The sequence below is a fragment of the Sceloporus occidentalis genome, unplaced genomic scaffold, assembly GCF_023333645.1.
Source record: "Sceloporus occidentalis isolate IW3139 unplaced genomic scaffold, rSceOcc1.0.p SCAF_1, whole genome shotgun sequence".
In the NCBI taxonomy this organism is placed as follows: Eukaryota; Metazoa; Chordata; class Lepidosauria; order Squamata; family Phrynosomatidae; genus Sceloporus; species Sceloporus occidentalis.
Window position 1 is genome coordinate 26,074,865 of NW_028316981.1, and position 26,700 is coordinate 26,101,564.

At 43.0% G+C, this 26,700-nt stretch overlaps 1 protein-coding gene across 2 annotated transcripts; it reads right to left on the reverse strand.

Annotated features, from left to right (window-relative positions):
* Window positions 1-5,911: 5,911 nt before the first annotated feature.
* On the reverse strand, window positions 5,912-15,283 carry LOC149321253 (NADH dehydrogenase [ubiquinone] 1 alpha subcomplex assembly factor 3-like). Of its 2 annotated transcripts, none has more exons than XM_089518388.1 (6): window positions 15,020-15,101; window positions 13,670-13,862; window positions 12,847-12,973; window positions 10,908-11,008; window positions 10,203-10,362; window positions 5,912-9,966 (listed from the first exon to the last, which is right to left on the reverse strand). In XM_089518388.1, the coding sequence occupies exons 1-5, from the start codon at window positions 15,022-15,024 to the stop codon at window positions 10,270-10,272; spliced, it is 519 nt and encodes a 172-aa protein (XP_089374514.1). In that variant the 5' UTR covers window positions 15,025-15,101; the 3' UTR covers window positions 5,912-9,966; window positions 10,203-10,269. The 2 variants fall into 2 exon arrangements, with proteins under 2 accessions (XP_089374514.1, XP_089374512.1); XM_089518386.1 differs by lacking the exon at window positions 15,020-15,101 and adding an exon at window positions 15,158-15,283 and having other exon boundaries at window positions 5,913-9,966; window positions 12,847-12,913.
* Window positions 15,284-26,700: the final 11,417 nt, after the last annotated feature.

Here is a 26,700-nt window from a genome sequence, read left to right on the forward strand (position 1 = left end):
GTTGAGGGAGCACTAATAAAAACAGATGGTTATGCAGTTTAAGCTGTTAATGATGCATTACTCCTGGCCAAGGAAATGAAGGAACAAAGGATGGGAGAGGCAGGTGTTTGATAGATAATATGAAAGAAGAAGGATGGCGTCTTTTGAAGTGAGTGGTTAGAGAACTTTGGTGGATAGGAAATCAGGTTTCTTGCAGAGGAAAAGTTCCCATTTACACTACGTGTGCAGCATGTCAGTATGTGCTATGTGATCAAGGTTAGAAGATGTCCCATGTCCTTCCAGCAATTTAGGTGTTGAGCAACAGCAAGTAGGCCCCTAGCAGCTAGCTGGAACATTTTTGTGCCTGGTTTTCACCCATTCGGTTATAGTCAATTAGATCACATTTCTGTTCGTTGCTACTGTTGCCACACTTCTTTGGAAGGGAATTTTCAAAAAGTGAACAGGGAGATGGGGCAACTGTGGGTGACTAGTTTACTCACTACTGACCCCGTAAGGCAAAAAGCCTTTTTTCTTACCATCCCTATGGTTGTGAATAATGTGTGGAACTACACTCTCCCTCCACATTTGCTGGGGATAGGGGCACAGGACCCCCATGAATGTAGAGAAACTGCAGATAACAAAAACACTTGTTTTTATCTGAGAGAACACTTCTATAGGAATCTAGGTCAGAGGTGGCGAACCTATGGCACATGTGCCAGAGGTGGCACTCAGAGCCCCCTCTGGGCACACGCACCATAATCCCAACACAGAGTTCACTAGAGTTTGTCACTAGAAATCCAGAGGGACACAGCACTTTGCGATAAGTTGGTTTTGGGTTACGGTTTGCACACTCGGTCTCTAAAAGGTTCTCCATTACTGATCTAGGTCCTTCAGTGCTGCTCTGGTCAACATCTGCTAGATATTGACCATAGAATTGAGCTGGAGGAGCTACAAATGCCTAATGGAGTGTTCCTTCTAGGAATCTCTAGGTCCTACAGTGCAACATTTGGTTAAAGTTCATCATAAGAGTTGTGCTGGATGACCTAGATATTCCTAGAGAGAACATATTAATCAAATCCACAAAAGTCAGCTGCAAATGTGGAGGGATGAGTATATTTCCCATGTAAAGTTTACCAAATGTAGGCTGTTGGGTCCCTGTTCCTTTCAGCAGCTTTCTCATGATAGCATTTCTGGCAAAATACAGTTCAAGAGGATTTGGTGACCTAAAACCAGTCTACTGCTCTACCATCTTGCGTCACAAAATGGCAGACCCCCAACCAAAGCATGGGGAGAAAATGCTATCATGCCTGAACTCATTTTCCCAAGGGCTCATTGCTCATTGTTTGTCTTTGCCTTCCTCTGAGGCTGAGAGAGTGTGACTTGCTCAAAGTTACCCAGTGGTTGAATGGGTATTTGAAATCAGTCTCCAGAGCTGAAGAGCAATGTTGGCTCTTGAACAATCCTACTATGTGGGAAATCTCCCTAAAAAGGAATAGAATGAATTCCAAGCCTTTTTTGGGGGTTGGTTCCTGTCTTTTTCAATAAATACTTGATCCATACCATAATTCTGATGGATGTTCCTGAAGTGGTCATACTTTATCAAATTGATTTGGTGTGCCTTCAAGTCATCTGCAGCTTATGGCAACACTCAGGAGTTTCTTGGAAGATTTTTTCAGAGAGCGGTTTGCCTTTCCCTTACTCTGAGGCTGAGAGAGTGTGGGTCTTTGACATGCAGAACAGCCTTTTGCTCTGCTACATAACTTGGCAAAAGAGCTCTCCCCATTTCACTCCATACCTATAACCACCATGCAGATCAGATTTGAATGTAACTTGGTTCTCTCTGTTGAGCAAGCAATTTTGTTTATGCTATAAATTGCTGCAAGGGGGCGGGAGCCAGATGCACATTGGTGCCACTCCTGGGACATCCAGAAGTCCTGTAAGATGATGATGATGTGCATCTGGCTAGAGACATTAAGCCATCTGTGCAGCCCTCTGATCCATTGGTTGCTATATAGACATGCAGAGGGAACTGCAAAAGGCAGGTGGGCATTAAGAGAGGTTAGACATGGGACTTCTATCACATGGGGAAAATTGGGAGTTTAAACAGTGAAAATCATGTGAGCATGGCTTGCGATTAACATTTTCACACCAAGCTATGATTAAGGTGCAATAAACAGCAATAAATCATTAATGGGGAAATCCTGTGAATGATTTGTTGCTGTTTATTCCCAGGATAATGGCTCTTTAATCCCAATGTGTGTGAAAACATCAAGTCATGATTGTGCAATTTTCGTTGTTTTAAACCCCTGATTTTCCCCATGGGATAAAGTCCATGTTCTGCCAGGGCATACGTTTACACTCTCTCCCAATGCAGGATTGTGGCCATTATTTTTTCCTTTCTCACCGTATAAAATTAAAAGTGATCACATAAAATTAATTAGATAAAAGGACACTTTATATTCACAATCCACTTAATTTGGTTTAGTTTTGTAGTGGCAATTGCTACTGACTTAGATGGCCTTAAGGAATTCCAATAATCTCAACAGGCAACAGACCTATCAGTAAGAGGTCAGCCCTACCAATGAGACTCCTCCAACTCACCCTCTCAGCAGCCCTATCATTTTAAACAAATAGTATAAATGTGTGTGTGTGCATGCGTGCATACATACACATGTGCCTTCAAGTTGCCTGTTGACTTGTGAACCCATAAATTTCACAAGGTTTTCTTAGTCAAGAAATACTCAAAAGTGGTTTTGCCAGTCCCATCTTCTAAAATACAGCCTAGAACACCTGGTATTCGTCAGCAGTCTTCCATCTAATACTAACCAGCAAATGGGGATATATAAAAAAGCAACGTCATATAAATGCGCATCCTGTGAGCTGCCAGAACAGTGGTGCCTCAGCCATAATCCCAGGTGGTCTGAAACACTATAATTCCCATGATGTGAAAATAACGTCCTTGATGAAGGAATCATTGTTTTTCCGTTCTGCTAGTTTCCCTGATCCTGAAACAGAATTTGCAGCCTCCTTGGGACAAGCATTTGCCTTTTTGAAAAGGGGCCACTACTGCTGCTGCTGCCATAACACTTTTAAACATTTTCACTGAATTAACTGGAATGAACAAATGGAGCATCATCCTGCCCCTACGCACATGTTGTGACAACTTGTGCTGACCCATCACATAGCTTCTGTTCCTCCCTGCCTGCTTTGTTCTCCCCTTCCTCTATTGCTAAAGTGAATTAATAAATTACCATTTTTACAGTTTATTTTTGTTGCTTTTATTAAAGAAGATCAAGTACAATAACCAGTCTCAATTTGTTTGTTTAGCATACTACTATCCATTCCTCCTTCCATCGTGGTTTGTTGTTGTGTGCTTCCAAGTCATTTTTAACTTGTGATCCCAAGGCAGAACTATCATAGGGTTTCCATGGCATGTTTCTTCAGAGGGGTTTGCCACTGCCACCTTCTGAGCTTGAGTGTGTGTGACTTGCCCAAGGTCATGCAGTGGGTTTTCATGTTCAAGCAGGGGAATCGAACGCTGATCTTGAGTCATACTCCAACATTCAAGCCACTCTCTGCCATCATGGACACCATAGTATTTTACATAGATTTCTGATGGGTCTCCTGTGCAGATGTTGGACAATCCCAGAGCTGCTTTCCTACGAGACAGATAACTCAGAAACCCTCTCACCATCATGCCTCCAGACAAAGATCCTTTCCTGAAAGGGAAACGCCAACATACTAAGCAGTCTGACTCATCTGCTACTGCCCACCAGGTTTATCCAAAACACACCCACTGGCTTCTGTCTGGCGACTTCATTCCCAGGCTTCCACCCACGAATATCCACCAGTTCATCATATTCACTCTGTGTCTGGAAAGTGACCTCCGCCGCCTTCTGAACACTTAGCTCCAGTCAGGCTTGCTCCCAACTCTGCCCTCCGTCAGAGCCTGGGGCACCCATTCGCTCATCACAATCGCCTTGACTACATTCGCCGCTTCACATTGACACACACAAGTACACTCCTGGCCAGATCCATGAAGGATCTTTGCACTGGCTCTACCCACTCTCCCAGACACTCCTTTCACCTACTGGCACACCCCGGCTTTAATCCACAGGTATCAACCAAGCTTCCATTAGCCGGGTTGGCACTGATAATCTGACTGAAACAAATCAAATAGGAAACACATGTTTTCTCCTTCATGACTAAAACTCCCTACCTGTTCATAATGTTATGCTCCAGAAATGGGACTGAAGCTAAGGAAGGTCAAACATGGGAGGGAGACTGCCAGGGAATACCAGGTGTTGTACACTATTTAGAATAGGTTTGCCAGAGTGAAAACTGGGGAGGCTTTCTGTAAGGAATACAGTAAATACAGTGTGAAGTGCAGCACAAGATCAAACTGAAACACATGATATTCTTTCACTACCATTTAGTGATGCTACACCCCACCTTCCAGTTATAAAAGTACTTTAAAATTTACAGTTACACTGCAAAAGGATAAATGTACATCTTGTGAAGGTACAAATATAATGTAACTTGGTTATGCTTCCTTTATTGCTAAAAGAAATTATTTTAAAATAAACTCTGAGCCAGCATGGTGTAGTGCATTGAACTATGATTCTGGAGTTTAGGGTTCGAATCACCATCGCTCAGCCTTGGAAACCCATTAGGACAACTCATATTCTCTCAGCCTCAGAGGAAGACAAAGGCAAGCCCCCTCTGAACAAATGTTGCCCAAAAAAATCCCATGACAGGCTTGCCTTAGGTCACCATGAGTTGGAAACAACTTGAAGGCACACAAGAACAAGAAATTAAACCAGATTTAAAAGGATACACACACACACACACACACACACACACACACACACACACATCTAGAAATAAATTAGGCCCCATGCAGTATCTGGCATCATGTATGAAAAAGGAACAGAGATAAGATAAATGAAAAGCTCTTATGCTGCAATCCAGTATGTGCTACAGTCCCACTGAGTTCAATGAGAGTAAGTCTTAAAAACTCTATTAAGTTTCCTAAGTCTTAAAATGTGAATGGCAAAAGAAACTATTGAAGACAAAAACTTTAAGATGGGTCACCCAACAAATGAATCCAAAAAATTAAAGCATGTGATATATCAAATAACTGCATTCTATAAAGTATTGATGGTTCCAAACAAGACAGGTAGGGCAAATGACAGAATATGATAGAGTCAATAGCTCTCAAGCAAGGCTGAAAATACTCTTTCCTATTTTTTAAAAGGATAAAACAATATATAAATACAGTCCACTTGAAAAGGTTTTCTTGAAGGAAATGTTTGGTTCTTACAACATTGTATATATAAGAAAAATGAGAATTTTTGTTGCTTTTGTTGTTATTTTTGAAAAAATGCAACACTTTAGAACTACTGGCATTCAGGTGAGTCATCTAGAAATATTCTATCTGAAAATCAGAAATTTTAAGCATTATCAAAGAATATGAGCAATATGAGCATCACAAGCAGATCCAATTCTGTGGCTTGCATTCAGATTTAAACATATTTTGGGTGGACTTAATGAAATCAAGCAACTTAAGTCATATGACTAAATAATTGATTTCAGTAGATGTATTCTGTATATGACTAAATTGGATCCAATTTTCAAGGAATATTGCTCAGTCAGTAACAAAATTATACAATTATTATTATAAAATTATCCAGTTATAACCTGTGTTTCTCGCTTGCATAAATAACCAAAACTAAATCTGAATGCCTAAATGAATAAATTTAACGAGAAGTGCAAGACATTTCAGGGATCTGAAACATACGATTTAAACTTACAAATGAGATACGTGGGCATGCAGCAATAAAGTGAAATTAAAAATAATCTGGAAAAACATCTATATCCTGAAGGCATCTTGGATAAATATCTTCGCTTAAAATTAGAATCTTACCCAGCTTTAACATTATTTATCCTCCAGCTTTCAAAATGTAAGCCTGTTTCATGATTATTTGTGAACATATATGTAACCACATGATGGCAGTATTCACTGAATTAGTCTGCCCTTTCAAGATCTTCTATTCTAGCAAGCTTGGTGTGTTAAAAATTGATCACAATTGATTTAAAATTGGTTGTTTTATTGGTTTTGTTTATACATTTGAAAACCACTTTGAAGATATAGTCACATAGGCAATATATAAGCATTTAAAATAAATACATTGTGTGCTTTCATGCGCGGGCGCAAACACACTCATACTTTATATAACTTTTGGTTTTGCTGTTGAGTGCCTTCATATCATATGATGAACCCATCACAAGGTTGTTTTGGCAAGATTTGTTCACAGGAGGTTTGCTTTTGCCTTCCTCTGAGGCTGAGAGCCTGTGACTTGACCAAGGTCACTCAGTGGGTTTCCATGGCCTAGCAGGGATTCGTTCCCTGGTCTCTAGAGTCTTGGTCTAATGCTCAAACCACTAGACCATACCATGCAACACTAGTGATGTGGCTGTGTGGTTAGGCTGAAGGGCCTGAATTAATCATCCTTTGGTCTACCTCCTTAAAACATGTAAAACTAGGTTCAGTGGGTCATTGTTGGAAAGAGCAGATTGTCTCCTAAAGACCTGAGCTGGATGTTGAGGAATCACACTTCTAAACAAGTGGCCTCTCTTCCTGGACACTGACTTTACAAGTTCTGACACCAGAAACTAAGCCCTTACACCAATTCACTCAAGTTATATCTCTTAAAGGGTCAGATCACACTGTCATAATCATAGCAAAGGATGAATGTTTTGTGCAGTCGAAGGCTTTCATGGCCGACATCCATAGAGTTTTGTGGGGTTTTTGGCTATGTGGTCATGTTCTAGAAGAGTTTCTTCCTGACGTTTCGCCAGCATCTGATGGTCCCAGATTCAGTCCCTGGCATCTCCTGACCCTTGTGTTGAAGGAAAAATGTTTGCTTCAGAAAGTAAACTGAACTGAGCTAGACAGATCAGTGTCCAGAATAAGATAGCTTCTTCTTTTCTCCTTTAGTGAGTAGTAGGTTACCCTGATGGATAAGTTGGGAAGCTGTGTTGTAGGAAAAAGTTTTAGTAAAGGATTGCGTGGGAGGGAATTGACAGGCATGGCAGGCACCTCTGTACTTCAGGAGATGAAAGGAGTGTTGACAATACCTAACATATGCAAGGTGTAAGTCTGACATAAATTAGTCACTTCTTGTTTTGCAATGATCCATGAGTGCCTATGTTTAATACTATGAGAATTACTCTTCTTTACACCAAAATGTTAACAGTAGACTGCAAGTCAAAAAGAAGTTACCGTATTGCTTCTTTCAGCAAGCTGTGCCATCTATTCTGCAGACAGGAAATTTAAGACTAGTCAATGGGTGGGTCTTGGCTACATCCAGAACAGACTTTTGCTCTCCTACATGACTTGGCAAAGGAGCTCTCTCCTCATTTTACCCCATCCCTTTAACAGTTCATCATGCAGATCAATTTTAAATGTAACTTGGCTCTTCCTGTTTAGCAAACAAATTTGTTTATGCCACTAGTTGTTGCAAAGGAAAAAAAGACAGATGCACAATAACGTAGCCAACCCTGGGACCTCTAGAAGTCAGGTAAGATGAGGATGATGTTGTGAGGCATCTGGCTAGAGACATTTAAGCCATCTGTGGCTCAGTAACCCTACCCCGTTCTCCATTGGCTGCTATATAGCCATGCTGTGGGGGGAGCAGCAAAAGGCAGGTGGATATTAAGAGGGGAGATAGGATGTAGTTTTGTATGGGCATAACTCAATGTGTAGAATTGTATCCATTACCCTTTTCTTTCTCATGACGCTAGTCATTATAAAATTAAAAGTGATTTAATACAATTGATTAGAGAAAAGGGCATTTGGTACTCACAATCAATTTTATTTGGTTTAGTAGTGTGGCAATTGCTACTGACCTAGATGGCCTTAAAAGGTTTTTCAGATAAGGTCATTGGGCAACAGGTCTATCAGTAAGAGAGCTTTGGAAGTTACTTTGAAAAACAGTTCCTGCTATTTGCTTCCATGTTTGGGAAGTAAGAAACTGTCATTACAAAGATTACCAACTGATTAATTTCATTCCTAGCTTTGTTCTTCGTTACTCTTGAGGAGTGGGAGATCTAGGTAGGATAAGAGAACTTGGCAAATTCCTGTCAAAATGCCTTTTAGAAATAGCTTAAATTCATTATTTGTTAGGCCAGTTTAGCAACTTGAATCCCATTCATTACATTACTATTGAGAAACCATGTCCTATGAGGAACGACTTAGGGAGCTGGGGATGTTTAGCCTGGAGAAAAGAAGGTTAAGAGGTGATATGATAGCCCTGTTTAAATATTTGAAGGGATGTCATACTGAGGAGGGAGCAAGCTTGTTTTCTGCTGCTCCAGAGAACAAGACCCGGAACAATGGATGCAAGCTACAGGAAAAGAGATTCCACCTCAACATTAGGAGGAATGTCCTGACAGTAAGGGCTGTTTGGCAGTGGAACACACTCCCTTGGAGTGTAGTGGAGTCTCCTTCTTTGGAGGTCTTTAAGCAGAGGCTGGATGGCCATCTGTCTGGGATGCTTTGATTGAGAGTTCCTGCATGGCAGGGGGTTGGACTGGATGACCCTTGCAGTCTCTTCCAACTCTATGATTCTATGTCATTTGATATGTCCTCATTACCCAAAAATAAACTAATTTATTGTAATTTTCTAGCTCTGATCTATAGGTGTTAGCCAACGTAGCAAAGTGTCTTTGAACATCAAAAACTGAGAACAGCCAGCAGAGGCCTATGCTTTTATACACTACATCTGGGCTTCCCAGACATACCTGGCTGGAAATAAAATGTACTAAATGGAACCTTGAGTTGTTTCTATTATTTTTGACATGCGACTTTGTGTGGAGGGAGAATAACAAAACACATATTTTGTACTCAAGATCCCAGATGTACTTCCTGTTGCACTAGATTGGACTGGGAAAGTCTGAAATCATGAAAAGCAGCTGCTGTACAGGAGAGGGAATCTTCTCCCCAATCCGGACCTTGGAAATTCTGTGGTCATTCTTTTCCAAAGGGAGAAAAAGATCTCAATGGTTGAATTTTCCTTTCCTCACCTCCCTCTTTCATAGTATACTGTACCCACTCAGAAAATTAAATTTGACTGGAAAAAAGTGCTTGCGAACTTAATTACAGTAAACCCTTCTTGTGTGATGGAGTTTGATTTCAGGACCCCTGGTGGACACCAAAATCCATGGATGCTCAAGTATCATTATACAGTTGGCTCTTTCCTTACGTAGGGGATTCGTTCCAGACCCTGCTGCATAAGGGAAAAACCGCATAAACTCAAGCCCCATTAGAAACAATGGGGCTCATTCCCGCGGCGCACACCATGGGCATGCACCCATTGTTTCTTCTGGGCCGCGGGAGAAGCCTTTCCAGTTTGCTTTTTAGATTTTTTTTAAAAATTGTTTCAAGATGTGGATGACTGAATCCATGGATACAGAATCTGTAGATACAGAAAGCCAACTGTATCTTGTTAATGAGAAGGAACTGGAGGATCATGCATCTCTATGTAGTGTATTCTTACTTTGAACCAGATCGCTGTACCATTTCCCTTCCCACATCATTTATCTCCATTCCACTACCACCTTTCCCTCCATACTCACATAATGAGTTCAAGACCAGGAAGGAATTAATATAACTGCTCATACAATGGAAGTTCTCATGGCTCTTGGCTCTCTTTGGAGCCCCCTCACAAACAGAACCTGCTCCCTTTATACAAACAAGGACAAAACACTGCAATGTACCCATAATGCCAATTGTGCTGTTTCAAGTACGGTATATTCAAAATGTCCTCCATTCTGAGTTAGCTAAGGCTCCAATGTTAGGATTACACTTTTCCATTCAATTTTGGTGATAACATAGAGTGAATTTCCATGCTTCTTCGGCCTATGCTGCAAGCGAGGCCACCACACACAACACTGAAGAATGTGGCAGGAATAGCAAATGAGTTTCTCTGGCCTGTTACAGACAGCCAAAATAAAGCTGCTTTGAGTCACAGTTGAGGTATGGTGTTTCAATGATGCATGCGTCCTAAGAGTCCAGAAGACACACCAAAGCCACGCTCCAGCCCTAAGGACTGGAGTATGGCTTTGGTGTGGCTTCTGGACTCTTAGGATGCATGCATCATTGAAACACCATACCTCCACTGTGACTCGAAGCAGCTTTATTTTGGCTGTCTGTAACAGGCCTCTGTTTTTCAGTCTCTCTCTCACCTGCCAGGGACTCTCTATATCTTTTGTCTTTCCTTCAGACACTCAGCCGCCTGTAGTACCAGGAGGTGGGATAAGTCCAGCTGCTGTCACACGCCGCTCACTTGTCAAGAAATTGAAGGTTGCACAGGCATTAGGCTACAAAAACAATGAGACAAACAAAAAGTATCAATTACTTGTGGCAGAAAAATAAAATGATATAAATAGTTTAAACAATTCCAATTAAAATCAATGAATAATCTAACCAGAAGAAAAAGGTATTAAATAGCAAGTTATAACAGTTTTAAAGGGTTAAATGAATTACATAGGCAAGTACATGCTTAAAAGTAAATTGTACATGTATGAGAAAACATGATATATATAGCTAAGGAAAACTAAAGACACAAATAAAATGAACTCTATACATTTTACAATTTCTGTACTACTCATTTTTCTCCAACAGCGTGTGAATAATCTCTTTTCACTATCTTTTTGGAAAAGTGTGAGGTTAGAAACATTAATTCTAAAACTATGGACTAAGCGTATGGAACTAGATGCTAGATAAGCTGATGATATCCCACGCTTCATGTCCTGTACTGCACCACAGACAGTATATACAGTGTCAGATGACCCACTGAAATCCCCTAACAAACCCAGTTCTGTGACTAAAGGAGGAGATTCTCCCTGTCCTTCCCACCTCTTACCGTATCTTGCACTTCCACAGCAATACCACATTGGCGCATTAATTTCAAGACGGCAGGATCCAGTCTCTGCACCTTGTCTCCTGTTCCCAGCACTAGGATTTCTGTGGCAGCCAAAGGACAAAGCCAGAGGTGTTAAATATTCTACAGCTGCAGTAAAAGCAGATTGGCTTTAAAGAGACATTACCATGCTTTATATAACAAGAGAGTATTATGGGAACATATGAAGTATAGTCAGTCCTGTTTATTACTTGGATAGGAGACCACCAAGGAATGCCAGGTGCTGTAGGATGTACTTCAGAGAAATAAATTGGGTAAAAACACCTCTGAGTATTCCTTGCCTAAGAAAACTGTGTTTGCCCTAAGTCAACAGACAACTTGAAGGCACATACACAAAGATATAAACAGTTGCTGTAAGGTCAGACAACGGGGTATATGTGTGTGTGCACACACAAGGAAAGGCAGTAGTAACAGTTAACCCTACAGCTGCTTGATGGTATCTGGATCAGAATTGAACTAGATTTCTGATGGTGGCAAGAACTAAAGTGTGGATTTTATTTTAGTACCAAGTACTCACCACCTTGCAATTGGGATTCAATAACAGTAATGTCTCTTGCTCACTGATGAAAAGAAGAACTGCTCCACTCACAATTAGTTCCGTTTTGAAAATCCACACAAATGGACTACAGAAACTCAAGTAATGTATTGAATTGCAGGTAATTTAACTGCTTTCTCCTTGCACATATGATTCAGCTTGGCTTGGAGCAGAATACTCCTTTGCACCTGAAGTCTGTCTTTATTAACCAAGGATTGAATGTATACAGTTATGCAAACCAAGTCAGCAGCACATCTCTTATACCAGGGACTGAAAAACATTGGCCCACTGATTGTGCATTTATACTGTGGAAATAATGCAGTTTGACACCACTTTAACTGCCATGGCTCCATCCTACAGAATCCTGGGATTTGTACTTTGGTGAGGCACCAGTATCCTTTGGCAGAGAAGACTAAAGATCGTGTAAAAACTACAAATCCCAGGATTGCATAGGGTGGAGCTATAGCACTTAAAGCGGTGTCAAACTGCCATTATTTCTACAGTGTAGATGCACCCTTAGATGGAGAGCTGTGATCTTACATCTTTCTCTAATGCAGTGGTTCCCAACCTTCCTAATGCCGCGACCCGTTAATACAGTTCCTCATGTTGTGGTGACCCAAACCCATGAAATTATTTTCATTGCTACTTCATAACTGTAATTAAATAGGTGTTTTCCAATGGTCTTAGGTGACCCCCATGAAAGGGTCATTCGACCCCCAAAGGGGTCCTGACCCACAGGTTGGGAACCACTGTTCTAATGCATCAGAACTAATGCCTCCCCTTTTCTTAAGGGCATAACTATACACATTTAGTCCTAGGAGAACAACTCGTTTGCAGCTCCAAGGCAAGAACATGTAGTATTGCAATATGGTGTAGTAGAGTGTTGGGACATGACTCTGGATATCAGAGTTCAATTCCCTGCTTGAGCATAAAAACCCACTGGGTGACCTTGGGCAAGGCATACTCTCTCAGCCTCAGAAGATGGCAATGGCAAACCCGCTTTGAAAAAATTTGCCAAAAAAAGCCTATGATAGGATTGCCTTAGGGTAGGCATAAGTCAAAAATGACTTGGAGACACACCTTCTCTAAAAACACAGGACACAAAGTTTATGCCTGAAGGACTAGGATGAAGAAGCAGCCTGGAAAGCAAACATCACTTTCTCTGTGCTCACTGGCAGAACAGGAGGCTTCAAGTTTGAAACATAGCTGTTAGACCTCATATAGGTTTAATACAATCAGATATGCACAAGCACTCTTCCTGGCTTAGCCCAACTTACTTCTTCCCTTCCCCACAAGCATATCACAAGACAAAAAGAAAAGCAACCTGAGACTAGAATTATCATGTACCTATGCGGGGTTCCAGCAGGCGGAACAGGGCGAGGCTCTCTGCAGTGATGTCCATATATGTCCCAATCTGGAAAGAGAGTTGATAACAGCAGCCCAATAACATCTGGAGGATCAAGCATGCCCTCTCCTGCAGTACATAAATGCCAACTATGATGACAACATGACTGAGAGAATAGCCACAGGTTCCTGTAGCCCCAGGTTGACTATTTTTGAGCCAGAGGAAGCAAGGCTCCTTTCAAGGGACAGGGAAGAGGAAAGTTAAGAATGTCCACTTTTTCCAGCATGAAACTAAACAGAGGGAATATACTGCCCCTCTGCTACTTTGCCCAAGAGCCCATGTTACACAGGAAGCATACCTCTCATGATCAGAACATCTTAAGTCAGGGAAGGTGTTACCCAGAACTACACTAGATAAGCCTTTGGTTTGATTCAACATGGCTTGTCTTGTGCTCTTAGGGATTCCCTAATTGAAAACATTCAAGGCCTCTGCTTCTGGAGCCCAAAGATCTGGCCACAATGAGATTCATGCCTGAACCTTAGTGTTTTTGCACCACACAAGAGTTTGATGACAAAATACCATTTGCACAGCTAATAGTTGCAAGACTAATAGTTTTCAAAAGAATATCAGGGCTGAGAAGTAAATATTTTGGAGGTAGCACAGCAAGCTACTGTCAGCCAGGACAGATCCACTGTTCTGGGTGAACCACCAGTCTGCTGATGACACTGTGGCTGCTTATATCTCTCCTAGCATTTTAGGGCTACTTCCTAGCTGGCAGAATAAGTGCTGATCCAGAGGCTGAACTGTCTGTGTCCCACCACTCACGTTCCACTGGAGGATGGTTCGGGGCAGGACAGCGCAGGGCCCCACCACTCTGTTCCCGCTGATGGTGAAGCCGCGGTTAGTGTAAGCTTCAACAAACATGATGTCTTGAGACTCTCTTTCCAGGCGCTGGACTGTTGTCCTCTGGTAGAGCTCATCATCCGAAGGCGTGAGGCGGTGGCCCCGTTGTGGCTGTCTGTCATTGGGAGCACAGAAAAGGCCCGTCAGAGTATATTTAAACCAAAGCTTTGGCAAAGTTCCTGTTTTGGATTACAACTCGGCTTGGGCCCAGTATCTGAAGAAGCATATCTGTGAGCCCACTGGAGTTTTAAGATCATGCAGAGAGGCCTTTCTCTCTGTCCTACTCAGGCTCCTTTGGTGGGAAAAGGGAGAGGGCCTTCGCAGTTTTATTTACAACGGATTTAATAACTGACCCGATGACACTGGGAGCCTTGACTGATGAACCGTCAAAGAAAGATGGATTTAGCGATAGTGTGTTACAACTAAATTTGAAGATACTTGAAGATGAGAAAGATACAGACAAGCTTTACAAATCAAGAGATTATATTTGGAACAGTGAAAGAAACAGATGGAGGAGTTACGAGGAATGAAGGAGATGAAAAGTCAGAAAACGTAGAAAGTGGTTGATAGGAAGGAAGTTAGTGTGAATGATGTAAGAAAGAAAAAGAATGTGATTGAAGGTTAGAGTATGAGGGAAGAAGAAAGGGAAAGGTGGAAAGGAAGGCCGGAGAGGAAGAAAGAAGAGGGGAGGAATGGAGCAGGAAGGAATAAAGGATAGAAAATGTAAGGAAAAGAAAGAAAAAGGAATGTAAGGAATGGATGAGGAGAGAATGTAGAAATAGAAATGGAGAGAGCTTCAATTTTCCAACTGTAATAATTGCACAATAATTGTATTTGTTTACTTGTTGATGTTTCCTTTTTTCTTCCTTTTTTATCAATATTTGTTTTAATTTGTATGTATATTTTAAATAAACAAACATTTATTTTTAAAAAAACTATTGTTTTACATGTGTCGTGCACCGTCTTGAGTCCTATATTGGGAGGAAGGCGGGATATATGGGTGTGTATATATATATATGTGTATATATATATATATATATATATATATCAACAACAACAACAACAACAACAACAACTCCCAGAATCCTTGGAGCAGGCGTTTCTGGAAGTCCCAGACCAAAGTACTTTTCTAAGCTTTGCTTTAAACAACTACTATAGTTAGTCTATAGTAGCTTAAAGCTATAGTAGACAGAAGTTCCCTTGCCTTTGGCCATCTCTCAAATCTATTCCAGAATAACCCACATAATAAATAAGTTTAAAGCGGGCTCAGACCGCATTAACTCTGCAGTGCGGTGGCAGCAGCCTCAAGGGAACTGGCGCTGCGGCTGAAAAGGGGCGCCCTTCCTCCTCCTCCGCCTGGTGCCCAGCGCTCCCCGAAAGGCAGGGAGGACATCTCCTCCCCGCACTCACCCGGAGCAGGGAGCCAGGGGCCTGGCGGAGGCGACGGGCAGCCTCCAGGAGCCCAGGCCAGGCCCCAGCAGCAGCCTCAGCGCCCCAGCAGCCATGGAAGGAGGAAGGGATGGCCATGGGCTGAGGAGGAGGGAGGAGGAGGAGGCGCCTGAGTCTGGCTGCTCCCAGGGAGGCTGAGGAGGCTGCTGCCCCTGGCGGCCATGATGGCACAAAGCACTCCTCCTCCTCAGTTGAGGCTCAGGAGGGCTCATAGGCCTCAAGCACAAGGGCCTTCTAGGGCTGGAAAGGGCCCCAAGGAAGCATCCAGCCCAGTCTCACTCTGCCACCCAGGAGCACAGAGCATTCTCCTCCCTTCTCTCTCTTTCCTCCCTCCCTCCCTCCCTCCCTTCTCTCTCTTTCTTTCTTTCCTTCATTCCTTCCCTCTCTTTCCTTCTTTTCTTCTTTCTCTTTTCGTCCTTCCTTCCTTCCTTCCCTCTCTTTCCTTCCTTTCTTCTTTCTCTTTTCGTCCTTCCTTCCTTCTCTCTCTCTTTTTCCTTCCTTCCTTCCTTCCTTCCTTTCTTCTTTCTCTTTTCTTCCTTCCTTCCTTCTCTCTCTCTTTCCTCCCTCCCCCTCCCTCGTTTCCTTCTCTCGCTCGCTCGCTCTCTCTTTCCTCCTTTCTTTCCTTCCTTCCTTCCTTCCTTCCTTCTCTCTCTCCTTCCTTCCTTAGAATCAAAGAGTCAGAAGAGACCCCAAGAAGGGCCATCCAGTCCAACCCCCTTCTGCCCTGCAGGAACGCAGAGCCCCCCTGTGAGTGAGAGATAGATGGCTCTCCAGCCTCTGTCTAAAAACCTCAAAAGAAGGAAACTCCACCACTCTCTGAGGGAGCCTCTTTCACTGTCAAGCAGCTGACCATCAAGAAGTTCCTCCTAATGTTCAGCTGGAATCATTTTTTCCCCTCTCTATTTTGTAACCATTGTTACAGGACTTCGTCTCTGGAGCAGCAGAAAACAAGCTTGCTCCCTCCTCAATCTGACATCCCTTCAAATATTTAAACAGGGCTATCATATCACCTCTTAACCATCTCTTCTCCAGACTAAACATCACCAGTTTCCTAATAAGGCACAGTTTCCATAGCCTAGCCCTGTTAGTCTGGAAAACTAAGCTAAAATTAATAAATAAGGAGATCTTGCAGCACCTTTGATACTTCACTGAAAGAGAGAAACTGGGAGCATGAGTCTAGACTTCAGTCTGCTTCCTCAGATGCATAAGTTGGAAATTGCTTGAAGACTCAAAACAACAAATATCGACTTAAACAGGACAAAACTTCAAAAATCAGTCCATAAAAAACATAAATGGAAGGGGAAATCTCAGAAGGCATTATGGGGAAAAATAGCTGGGGGAATTATGAAAGATAAGGAAAGAGGACCAATCCCCCATTTGCAAGAGGAAGTCATTTCACAGCCTTGGGCCACACCAGTTTCTAGTGGCAGATTTATTTGTACAGTCAGCCCTATGTATCCAGAGGTTCTTTATCCATGGATTCAAGCATCCACAGTTTGAAAATATCTTTAATATATATATAAATTTCAAAAAGGAAACCTTGATCTTGCCATTTTATATAAGGGACACCATTTTACAATGCCATTGTATTTAATCGGATTTGAGCATCCACACGTTTTGGTATCCATTGGGGCTCCTGGAACCAAACCCCAGCTGATTCCAGCGACCCACTGTATTTACATCTATAGCCTGATGTTTGTCCTAGGCACCCAAGGTGGAATACATGGTATGCCCCTCCTCTATTCCATTCTTACAACAACCCTATAATGTTGAGTAATCAGAGACCTAAATCAAACCTGTGTGTTTAAACCTATGAAGTGCATCAAGTTAGGGAAGGTTGGTCTACACTGAGCTTCATCATATGTAGCCCTCCCTCCTTTGTTTCTTCAGTTTCTTCTGACTTCTTTCTTATCAGAGAAAATCCATTAAGGAGAAAAACACACATAGTGCCTTCTAATTGCTAGTGTGAGGAGCCCTCAATCTGAAAATGGCCTAAGACTAAGGAGTAATTGGCATTCACCTCTGGTCTCCTGGCAGGCCCCCCAGCTTGGATTTCATGCCCACTCCTCCCCCTGCTGATACCTGGCACCTCTCTCCCCTTTGACACCTGCTCCATAGTCTCCATTCCCTTCTTTTCCCACCCCCAAATCTGAGCCAAAATGGTTTGAAAACACCGGTCTGTGGGGACTTTGGGGTATTTCCATAAACAGCTGCACCTGCTCATTAATTGGGAAGAAGCTGAGATATGGAGATGCCCTGCCCATGGCAGATGGGGAGCCCCACCTTTGCAAAGCTGCCTGAATTTGCTTCCTTGCCATTTCCAAGTCATGAGAGACTGTGTACTTCTAAACCTCAGTCTAAAGAGACAAAGGTGCAGCCAAAACATTTCAGGTGAACTCTACGGAGTGAACCTCCTGAGCCCACTTTGTACAACATCCAAGTTGCAGGACAAACAGGGGTGACTGGCTTTGGGCTTGCATGCATGGGGTGCATCAGAAGTAATCCAAAAGTTGTCTTAAAACTAGTAAGCTCTTTTGCTTCCACAGTCTTATCATGAAAGCTATTCTAGAAGTTTTCACTAGATCCTAATCACTTTCCACTTATCATCCATTATGCTTATAGCATTGTTGAATTTATAACCAGGAGGGGTCATCTAGATCAACTCTGCTGAGAGCAAGAATCTGCAACTGCAGCATCCTTCATAGATGGCCCTCCAGGCTGTGCTTAAACATTTCCAGCAAAAGAAACTCCATGATCTTCAGAAACAGCCTGTTTTTGGAGCAGCTCCTGCTTCTTCAGAAGTTCACCTGATCTGCTGCTGTTTACTTGCAACTTCCATCTGTGTGGTCTAGCCTGTCTTCTGGAGCAACAAAAATCAAGCCTGATACATCTTCTGTATGCCATCCTTTCAGATATTTGAAGACGGCTATCATGTCTGCCCTTAATAATTCTTCCCCTCTCCAGGGTACTCATGCACACCTCAGCGGAGACTGAAGGCTCCCCATATTGCTAGGGCAGTCAATCCATCCTAGGTTTCCACTAACTGTAACACATCCAGGAACTTTGGGTTGCTCCTGGATTAAAACTTGGCATGCTTTCACTAGCACACTGAGATGGCAGCCACCAGCTGCCACTAACACAGCCGTTTCAATCATTCCTCATAAGATTTGGTTTTCATACTCCTCATCCGTCTGGTCACCTTCCTCCAGAGGTGCTCTAGCTTGTCAGAACCCTTCAGAAAATGTATCACCCATGACAGGGTACATCACTTGAAGCTTTTTCATGTCACCACTTTCCCACTTCAGCTCATCCATACTTAGGGTTCCATAAGTCATGCCCTCTAACTGTCCCAATTTGGCAGTGACAGTGCCAATTAATTCTCTGCTCTGTCACCTTTTTAGCTTGATATTGTTCCTCCAGCCGGCCCAGCAGGCTCTGTCCATGGCAAAAGCCCACCTGACCCAAGTGACTGCCCCACAGTGAACAGCCCCACCCCATCCCACCATTGAAAATGTGAATAGATGCTAGTATGCCCTCCCTCCAATCAAGCGCATACTACACCCAAAGACCAGCAAATCCTGCAAACACCAGCAGCCCTGCTACCCAACATCAAACCCACCACCCATCAGGCACCAGCACCACCTCAACACATGTCCCCCAGGTTACCACAGGGCACCACCACAACCAACCGCGGCAAAAACAGGAGGACTGAATGACTCCGGACACTGACCAAACAGAACACACAACTTTCCACTCCCCACCGTGCCCCCACCCCCCAGCCAGAATATGAGATACAAAAAAATATACACACTCTGAGCCAGCATACTGAGACAGTCTGCACTGGAGCAGCATTGACTCAGTAGTAGTTTCTTTTTTGTCTAAAGCAGTGGAAACATCTGGTGAAGACTTGCTGAAGTATCTATAATCATGGCCTTCAGGTTTGGTATGTGGTTCTTCATTATTACAGGTATGGCACATTTTTATAGTTCTAGGTGCTAATTTGAAGTTCTCACACGGTGCTGAAAGGTTCAGCTAAGGGAGCCTCTCCTTCAGTGTCTCTTGGTGAGCCATAAAGGGAGAAAATAATTTCCGCATTATGGATTTCTGAAGGTTTTATGACAACTTCACAAACTCTCAAGAGGAAAATGGCTGATGGTGGACTTAAACTATAGTTGATGTTCTGATTTTCAATGTCATCCTTCCGGCAGTTGGCTTTCTTTTTCCTCAGCTTCTGTGATTTCAGTTTTGTCAGTTTTATCCTCCTTGTAAATGTTGGCATTTGTTACACCAGGGTCCTGCTTCTTGTTCATAAATGGTGAAGTATATATGTGCACGTGCACTTTTACAGCCAGGATGAAACCAGGGACAGCTACATAGGTTATGGGGATGTGCTATAGCAGGTCCTTAAGGTCTGCACCCTTTCCCATTCTCTTGTCCTGAATTCCTGATTCTTTATTTTTAACTCCCGAACAATATTTTCCATGAATGAAAAGTCAATTTTCTCACTAGGCTTCCCTGGAAAAGGAGTTGGTTTTGGGGGATGACTGAGCTGTGGCTCCACTGAAAGCTCTAATACTGTATAACTTTCTGCTGAGGAAGATTCTGTCATCACTGTGAAATCCTCTTCAGTGGAATCTAAAGGCCTTATCACACGAGGGATTTTGCAGCTCAGATCTGGAGTCACTGCGGGTCCAGCCATGCGTATTATCAGACATGATTGCTTTCTATGGGGGGGGGGGTCGTTCCGAGGCGGATCCACAATCAATTCAGAGTGACACCTCATTTTTGTGAATTCGGTAACAAGCGAATTCACAAAAATTGTTTCCAAGCTCACTTCAATTTAATAATAATAATAAAAGCTTTATTTATATACCGCCCTTCTAAAAAATCAGGGCGGTGTACAACATAATAAACAATACAATACAGTAATACAATAAAAAATACAAATACAAATATATTCAATTAAAAACATCAATAAAACAATTCCAGCCAGCTTGCCTTTGCTGACGAGAAGAGGAGGGGGGGAGGTATTCGGGGCGCACATTAGGGGTATGCCTGCTTGAACAAAAAAGTCTTCACCCCTTTTTTAAACTGAGCCACTTCGAAATTTCACTTCGAATTGGTCTGGTGTGGAAGATTACCCCGATCTTGCCCCCAGTGACCCCCTGCGATCTGTCCTATCATCCCCTGCCTGCTTCTTCATGCTGATCTTGCCCCCAATGACCCCCTGTGACCTGTCCCATCATCCCCTGCCTCCTCCTTCACCCTGATCTCGCCCCTGTTACCTGTCCCATCATCCCCTGCCTCCTCCTTCACCCCGATCTCGCCCCTGCGACCTGTCCCATCATCCCCTGCCTGCTCCTTCACCCTGATCTCACCCCAGTGACCCCCTGCCACTTGTCCCATCATCCCCTGCCTGCTCCTTCACCCTGATTTTGCCCCCAGTGACCCCCTGTGACCTGTCCCATCATCCCCTGCCTCCTCCTTCACCCTGATCTCGCCCCCAGTGACTCCCTGTGACCTGTCCCATCATCCCCTGCCTCCTCCTTCACCCTGATCTCGTCCCCTCTGGCACCCTGCCACCTGTCCCATCTTCCCCTGCCTCCTCCTTCACGCTGATGAAGGATGACAGCTAAGGAGAGGGCAGGGAAGGATGACAGCGTGCAGAGCCCCACTGAGCATGCGCAAGGGTGCCAACTCGAATCGTTGAATCCCTCTGGTGTGGTAATACAATGTGCACTCGCTCCGCTTTGCCCAAGTAGAGACCACAATTTTGTTCCTCAGGTATGACAATACATCATGTGAATTGCCTTGGATTCGAAGTGACTCTGCTCCCTCCTCGCTTTGACTCTTCTGATTCTTTTTTTTTTTTAATTCCTGAACAATATTTTCCATGAATGAAAAGTCCATTTACTAACTAGGCTTCTCTGGGCCATGCTTCCAGGTGGCACCAGTTGGGGCACTAAGGGTGGGCAAGGGGGCCAGTAGGACCTCAATGACAAGGAAGAGGCAGGCGAGCAAGACCATGTCTGCACCTACAGCCAGAGCCCCTGTCCTCAGCCAGCCACCTCTGCCTTCCCCACTCAGTTTTTATGCTGAATGCCTTTTCCTCTGTGAGCTCATCCAGCTGTTGGGTGGCAGCAGCAGCAGACTACCTTTTCAGCTGCTCTAAAATGTCTAATTTCCTCTCCTTCCTACTTTCCCCATTGTTCCACTGCTTCCTTTGGTTGCTGCGCACTGAGTTTAAAGTGCAAAAGTAATTTGCATTAATATTTTTTGTGGTTTTTTTGGGCTATGTGGCCATGTTCTAGAACAGTTTATTCCTGCCATTTCACCTGCATCTGTGTCTGTCATCTTTAGATAATGCAGTCATGGAAGATGCCAGCCACAGATGCAGGTGAAACGTCAAGAATAAACTCTTCTAGAACATAGCAACATAGCCTGAAAAACCCATAAAAATTATGAATGCCGGCCATGAAAGCCTTCGACTTCACAAATTTGCATTCAGTTCATTGAGTAGAGGTGTATGTGCAGAATCTTGCCCTTCCCACTTCACTCAGACAAAAGCAAATTGTGGCCGCTGCTCCTGGCTTGTGTGTTTTTGCTCATTAGTAATCTTTGCCACCATGACCACACTCTGATGGTGCCTGGCCAGGCATAACCCAGTTTTCGTCTGAAATGTTGGGGGGTATGAAATTGGCCTTTGTTCTCCCCAAAGTTGCCTACACCTGTGGCAACGGTTTAATTTTTCCAGGCTTCAAGGATATTCTGGGAAGAAAAGGTGAGAAGAATTCCTCGCTTACAGGTTTGTGCAGGCTAGGTGAGGCTTTTTCAAACTGACATGGGTTGGGCTGTAAATGTGTGTACTTCAGATTGTAGAGTTAGTGTAGAATTTTAATACATTTTAAATACATTTAAAATGTTAATGGATAATTATTTTAATTTAAAAAAATTATATTTGTACATTATATACATTATATTTTTAATGCTTTTATATAGCATGTATGGTTGTAACAGATGGACAGTTAAGAAAGCAGATAGGAAGAAAATTAATTCTTTGTTTGTCGGTGGGGTTTTTGGGCTATGTAGCCATACTCTAAAAGAGTTTGTTTCTGACGTTTCGCCAGCATCTGTGGCTGACGTCTTCAGAGAATGCTGACATGGAAATGAGTGTGATATATATATATACTGTGTGACTCTGGGTTGGGATGAGTGACTTCCATGTCAATCTGTGTATTGTTCTGTTGCTGAATAGCAAGGTCTTAGAGTGGGAGGATATGCAAAAAGGATTTGTGTCTGTCTAATTAGAGATCCATTGTTTGCTGGGAAAACCCCTGACCCAGGGTGGTTTCGATTCCTTGCCAGCTTTCTCTAAAGATGCCACCCACAGATGCTGGTGAAACATCAGAAACAAACTCTTCTGGAACATGGACACATAACCTGAAAAACTCACAAAAAACTATTGGCCACGAAAGCCCTTAACTTCACATTACAAAATTAATTAATTTGAGATGTGGTGCTGGAGAAGAGTGCTGAGGATACCATGGCCAGCCAAGTCAAACAAATGGGTCCTAGAGCAGATCAAATCAGAAATCTCTCTGGAAGCCAAGATGACTAGACTGAAGCTATCGTACTTTGGCCACATCATGAGGAGGCACGACTCACTGGAAAAAAAATAATGCTAGGGAAGGTGGAGGGAAGCAGAAAGAGAGGAAGAGCACATGCTAGATGGATGGACTCTATTAAGGAGGTATGAATTTGCAGGACCTGACCAGTGGAGGATAGGAAATCTGAGATGTCTCATCTACAGTGTCGCCATGGGTCAAGATCGATTCGAGGGTAGATAACAACACAAATTGTTTTTAACTTGTATTGTTTTAAACTTGCTGTTCACTGCTTTGAGTCCCTGTATGGGGTGAAAGGTGGGATATAAGTAAATAAAACGATGATGATGATGATATTAATATGACTAGTACTAATAATAATATCATCTCTCAGGCTGGCTGTCCAGTCCCCCTTCCTGAAGCTTCCCATCAGGTGGAAGAGGAGCCTTTGCACACCTGCAGACGCTGGATCAGAGCCACGGCTGACACCCAACCCAGCTAAGCCGCTTGCTGAGGGTCTTGGGTTTCCTCCTCCTCTGCCTTCATCAGGTGGGAAGTGGGCACAGCCCTTCTGTTTTCCAGTTGGCATCCCCTGGAACCATCTGTGACAAGTGGGGCACTGAAGTCACTTTGGCGCCTCTCATCTCCGCCTCTTTCCTCTCAGGAAACCCATCAGAAAGAGCCAGGAGCAGCAATTACACAAAAGTCTCCTCCTCCCAGCTCATTTATTTGGGGTCTGTTGTATTGTAGTTAGCTGGGAGGGCTTTTTGTTTTTGTTTTGCCAGAGCAACTGTGGACAGGGGAGAGTTTTGTTTTTATTATTATACCCACTATGATTCTCTGCAGCTGTGATGACTGAAATGAGGCACATGGGCTTTAGGATAAGGAAACTGTTGTTTGAAAGGAGGATTATATGACAACTTGAATGCAGCAAAGAGATAAGAAACAGGTCCCCAAATGGAGAGGGAGAGCAGAGAGGCTCAGATCTGAGTAGAAACAGGGACAATCAGCTTAGAGGCCCCCCGAAGATATCATATGAGAGCTAGCATGGTGTAGTGGTTTGAGTGTTGGACTATGACTCTGGAGATGAAGGTTTTATTGCCCACTGGGAGCATCAAAACCCACTTGGGCAAGTCATACTCTCTCAGCCTCATAGGATGGCGATGGCAACCCCCCTCTGCCAAGAAAATCCCATGATAAGTTCGCCTTAGGGTCACCATAAGTTGGAAACTACTTGAACAACAAGAACAAAACTACCAAGAAGCAAAGACAAGTTTGTTCCCATTTGTAGCCTAAAACCCAGCCTGAGTTCTAGGCCAGCTTGGGCTTCAAACCTCTTTGGGTTTGTCTTTGCATAGGGATCTTTGCAAACAATCTCTTGAAAAATTACAATTTTTGGACTACAAGCAGGAATATAACTGTGTGTGTGTTAGAGCATTGCTCCTCCATAAGAATGCTGTTCCCTGAATGAAATTTTCCAGTCCCCAAATTTCTAGTTTCAGTTGAACCTTTAGAAATATAGAAAAAGAGCGAGTAACATTACCAAGAGAACCAGCGTGGTGTAGTGGTTTGAGTATTAGACTACAGCGCTGGAAATCAGGGTTCAATTTCCTGCTCAGCCATGGAACTCACTGGGTGATCTTGGATGAGTCACATACTCTAAGCCTCAGAAAACTCTGTGATAGGTACACTTTAGGGTTGCCATATGTTGGAAGCAACTTGAAGGTACAGTTCAACAACATTACCAAGGAATGCAAATATAGCAAGGGTCCTTGGTTTGATGTTTTTTTCATTTTCATTATCTCACTCTCTGAAAAGCTAGAAACTTGAGGACTGAAGGAGCAGAATTCTTATTTAGGGGGGCAATTTTGCTCCTCTTGTGCCTTTACCCTAGTACCTACAACTATCACAGTCCCTCCAGCCAGCACAGCTGTTGGCGAAGCAGCAAACTGCAAAGCAGGAAATGGACATCCACTGAACCACTCCACTTTTCCTAAAGTCAAAATGTATAGTGCCCAAGTTATTTTTGCAGAAAAATCCGGCAACTTTGTCTCTCTGGCAATAAAAATACAGCAACAGACAATAATATAAAACTAACCATTAGCTGCCTTAAGTGACCCAACTCCCCCAAATCTGCTCCCTGCTTCCTTCTGTCTAATGATAGAACCGTCCAGGCTAGGACTAGGCTCAAGATGCTTCCATTCATTCAATTTTCAAGGTGGCTGAGCTTTCTCCATTGTTCTGGTCCATGATGCTTCTGGAGAATTGCCAGAACATTTCAACAAACATCTGCACAAGAGAATGTTGTTATTGTGTGCTTTTAAGTCATTTCCAGCTTATGGTGACCCTAAAGTGGTGAACCTACTATGAGGTTTTCTTGGCAAGTGTCTTCAGAGGGGGTGTGCCACTTCTATCCTCTGAGACTGTGAGAGTGTATGATTTGCCCAAGGTCACCCATTGGGTTTCTATGGCTAAACTGGGATTCGAATCCTAGTCTCCAGAGTCCTAGTCCAATAATCAAACCACTACAGCATGCTGGCTTTCATAAGAGAATCATATTTCTTGAACGTTGTGGACACCCATTTGTAGATCACATAATAATTTAGCTTAATTTGAACATACTGTAATACCTAACACTCTCACTTGAAGATGTTTCAGTCTAAAGATGTCTCATTGTCTACATATATGGAGAGCTAGACTTTTGAAAATATAATTATTTATCCTACCTCTATGTTACCTGTCCAGGCAAAAGACAAGGGAGCTATCCTGTTTTATCCAGACACCAGTCCTGTGAGGTAGATACTGAGACTGAGACAGGGACAGGGCTCACCAGTTAACTTAATAGCATAGTAGAGATTTGAACTAAGGACCACCTGACGCGTGTCCAACATCTGCCATCCCTCTGTTACCCTTGTGTCAAATGAAGGCCACTCTGTCCTCATTTACTCCAGGTCTTTACATTTTGGAATGATAGGGGGTACCAAGTAGAGGCAGGATGAAGATTTGGCATTTGTGTGTTTTGATTTTGTAGTTGTTCCAGGTACAGGTGTTGGCTACCTTTTATTTGTAGAATGGAAAAGATAGTGAGAGTGTACCTTTATCTGGGTACACAATTAAAGTCACAATTTATATTTAACAACCATACAATAAATTGCATATTAAATGTCAACATGTGCACTGTCCCAAAAGTTCCATGCATCCAGTGAGGTGCCAGTGCAAAACTTGATTGTGGGTCTCTTCTGTCTCTGTTGCTTAGTAGTATTGCAACATTTGATGCAATCTTAAAGCCCTAAATAAAAAAATACAAAACAGATACGAATGCAATATAGAAGTTATGCACTAAAGAATTTACCCCTTTTGTTCCCCCTAAATATTTAAGTGAAAACAGTACTGACTTATTCAAGGTGAAAAGGGCCTACTCCTTATCCCTGCAACCCCAGCTCTTCTCTAGCCCCAGCAATCGTTCTTTGGAGGTCTTTAAACAGAGGCTGGATGACCATCTGTTGGGGGTGCTTTGATTGTGTCTTCCTGCATGGCAGGGGTTTGGACTGGGTGGCCCTTGAGGTCTCTTCCAACTCTATGGTTCTAATGTCAAAAGTTATTAGTGAAGAAAAACACACACGGTAAGAGAGGCTGCGGCACTTTGCTTTTGCCTGATTCTACTGGAAAATGCAAGACTCTGCAACCTCCTCTCCATCCTTGCTGAGTTAACTGAGTACAAGCTGCATTTGCACTTTGAACTCAGTTTGCAGCAAGTGAAGTAAGCTGAAGACAAAGGAGGAAAATGGCAGAAGGAATCTGGGATATTTCAAAAGCAGCTGGAAAGGTGAGATGCCAAATTTAGCTAGATGGATGGTGTGGTGACCTTCTGCCCTGACCTTCTGGGATTGTTGTTGTGTT

Excerpts from the sequence above, each read along its gene's own strand:
- LOC149321253 (XM_089518386.1), bottom strand. The coding sequence starts at position 15,252 with ATGGCTGCTGGGGCGCTGAGGCTGCTGCTGGGGCCTGGCCTGGGCTCC. Across the intron at positions 13,863-15,157 it reads CCCCTGGCTCCCTGCTCCGG|ACAGCCACAACGGGGCCACC; the intron begins GTGAGTGCGGGG and ends TCCCAATGACAG. Across the intron at positions 12,914-13,669 it reads GAACCATCCTCCAGTGGAAC|ATTGGGACATATATGGACAT; the intron begins GTGAGTGGTGGG and ends CTCTCTTTCCAG.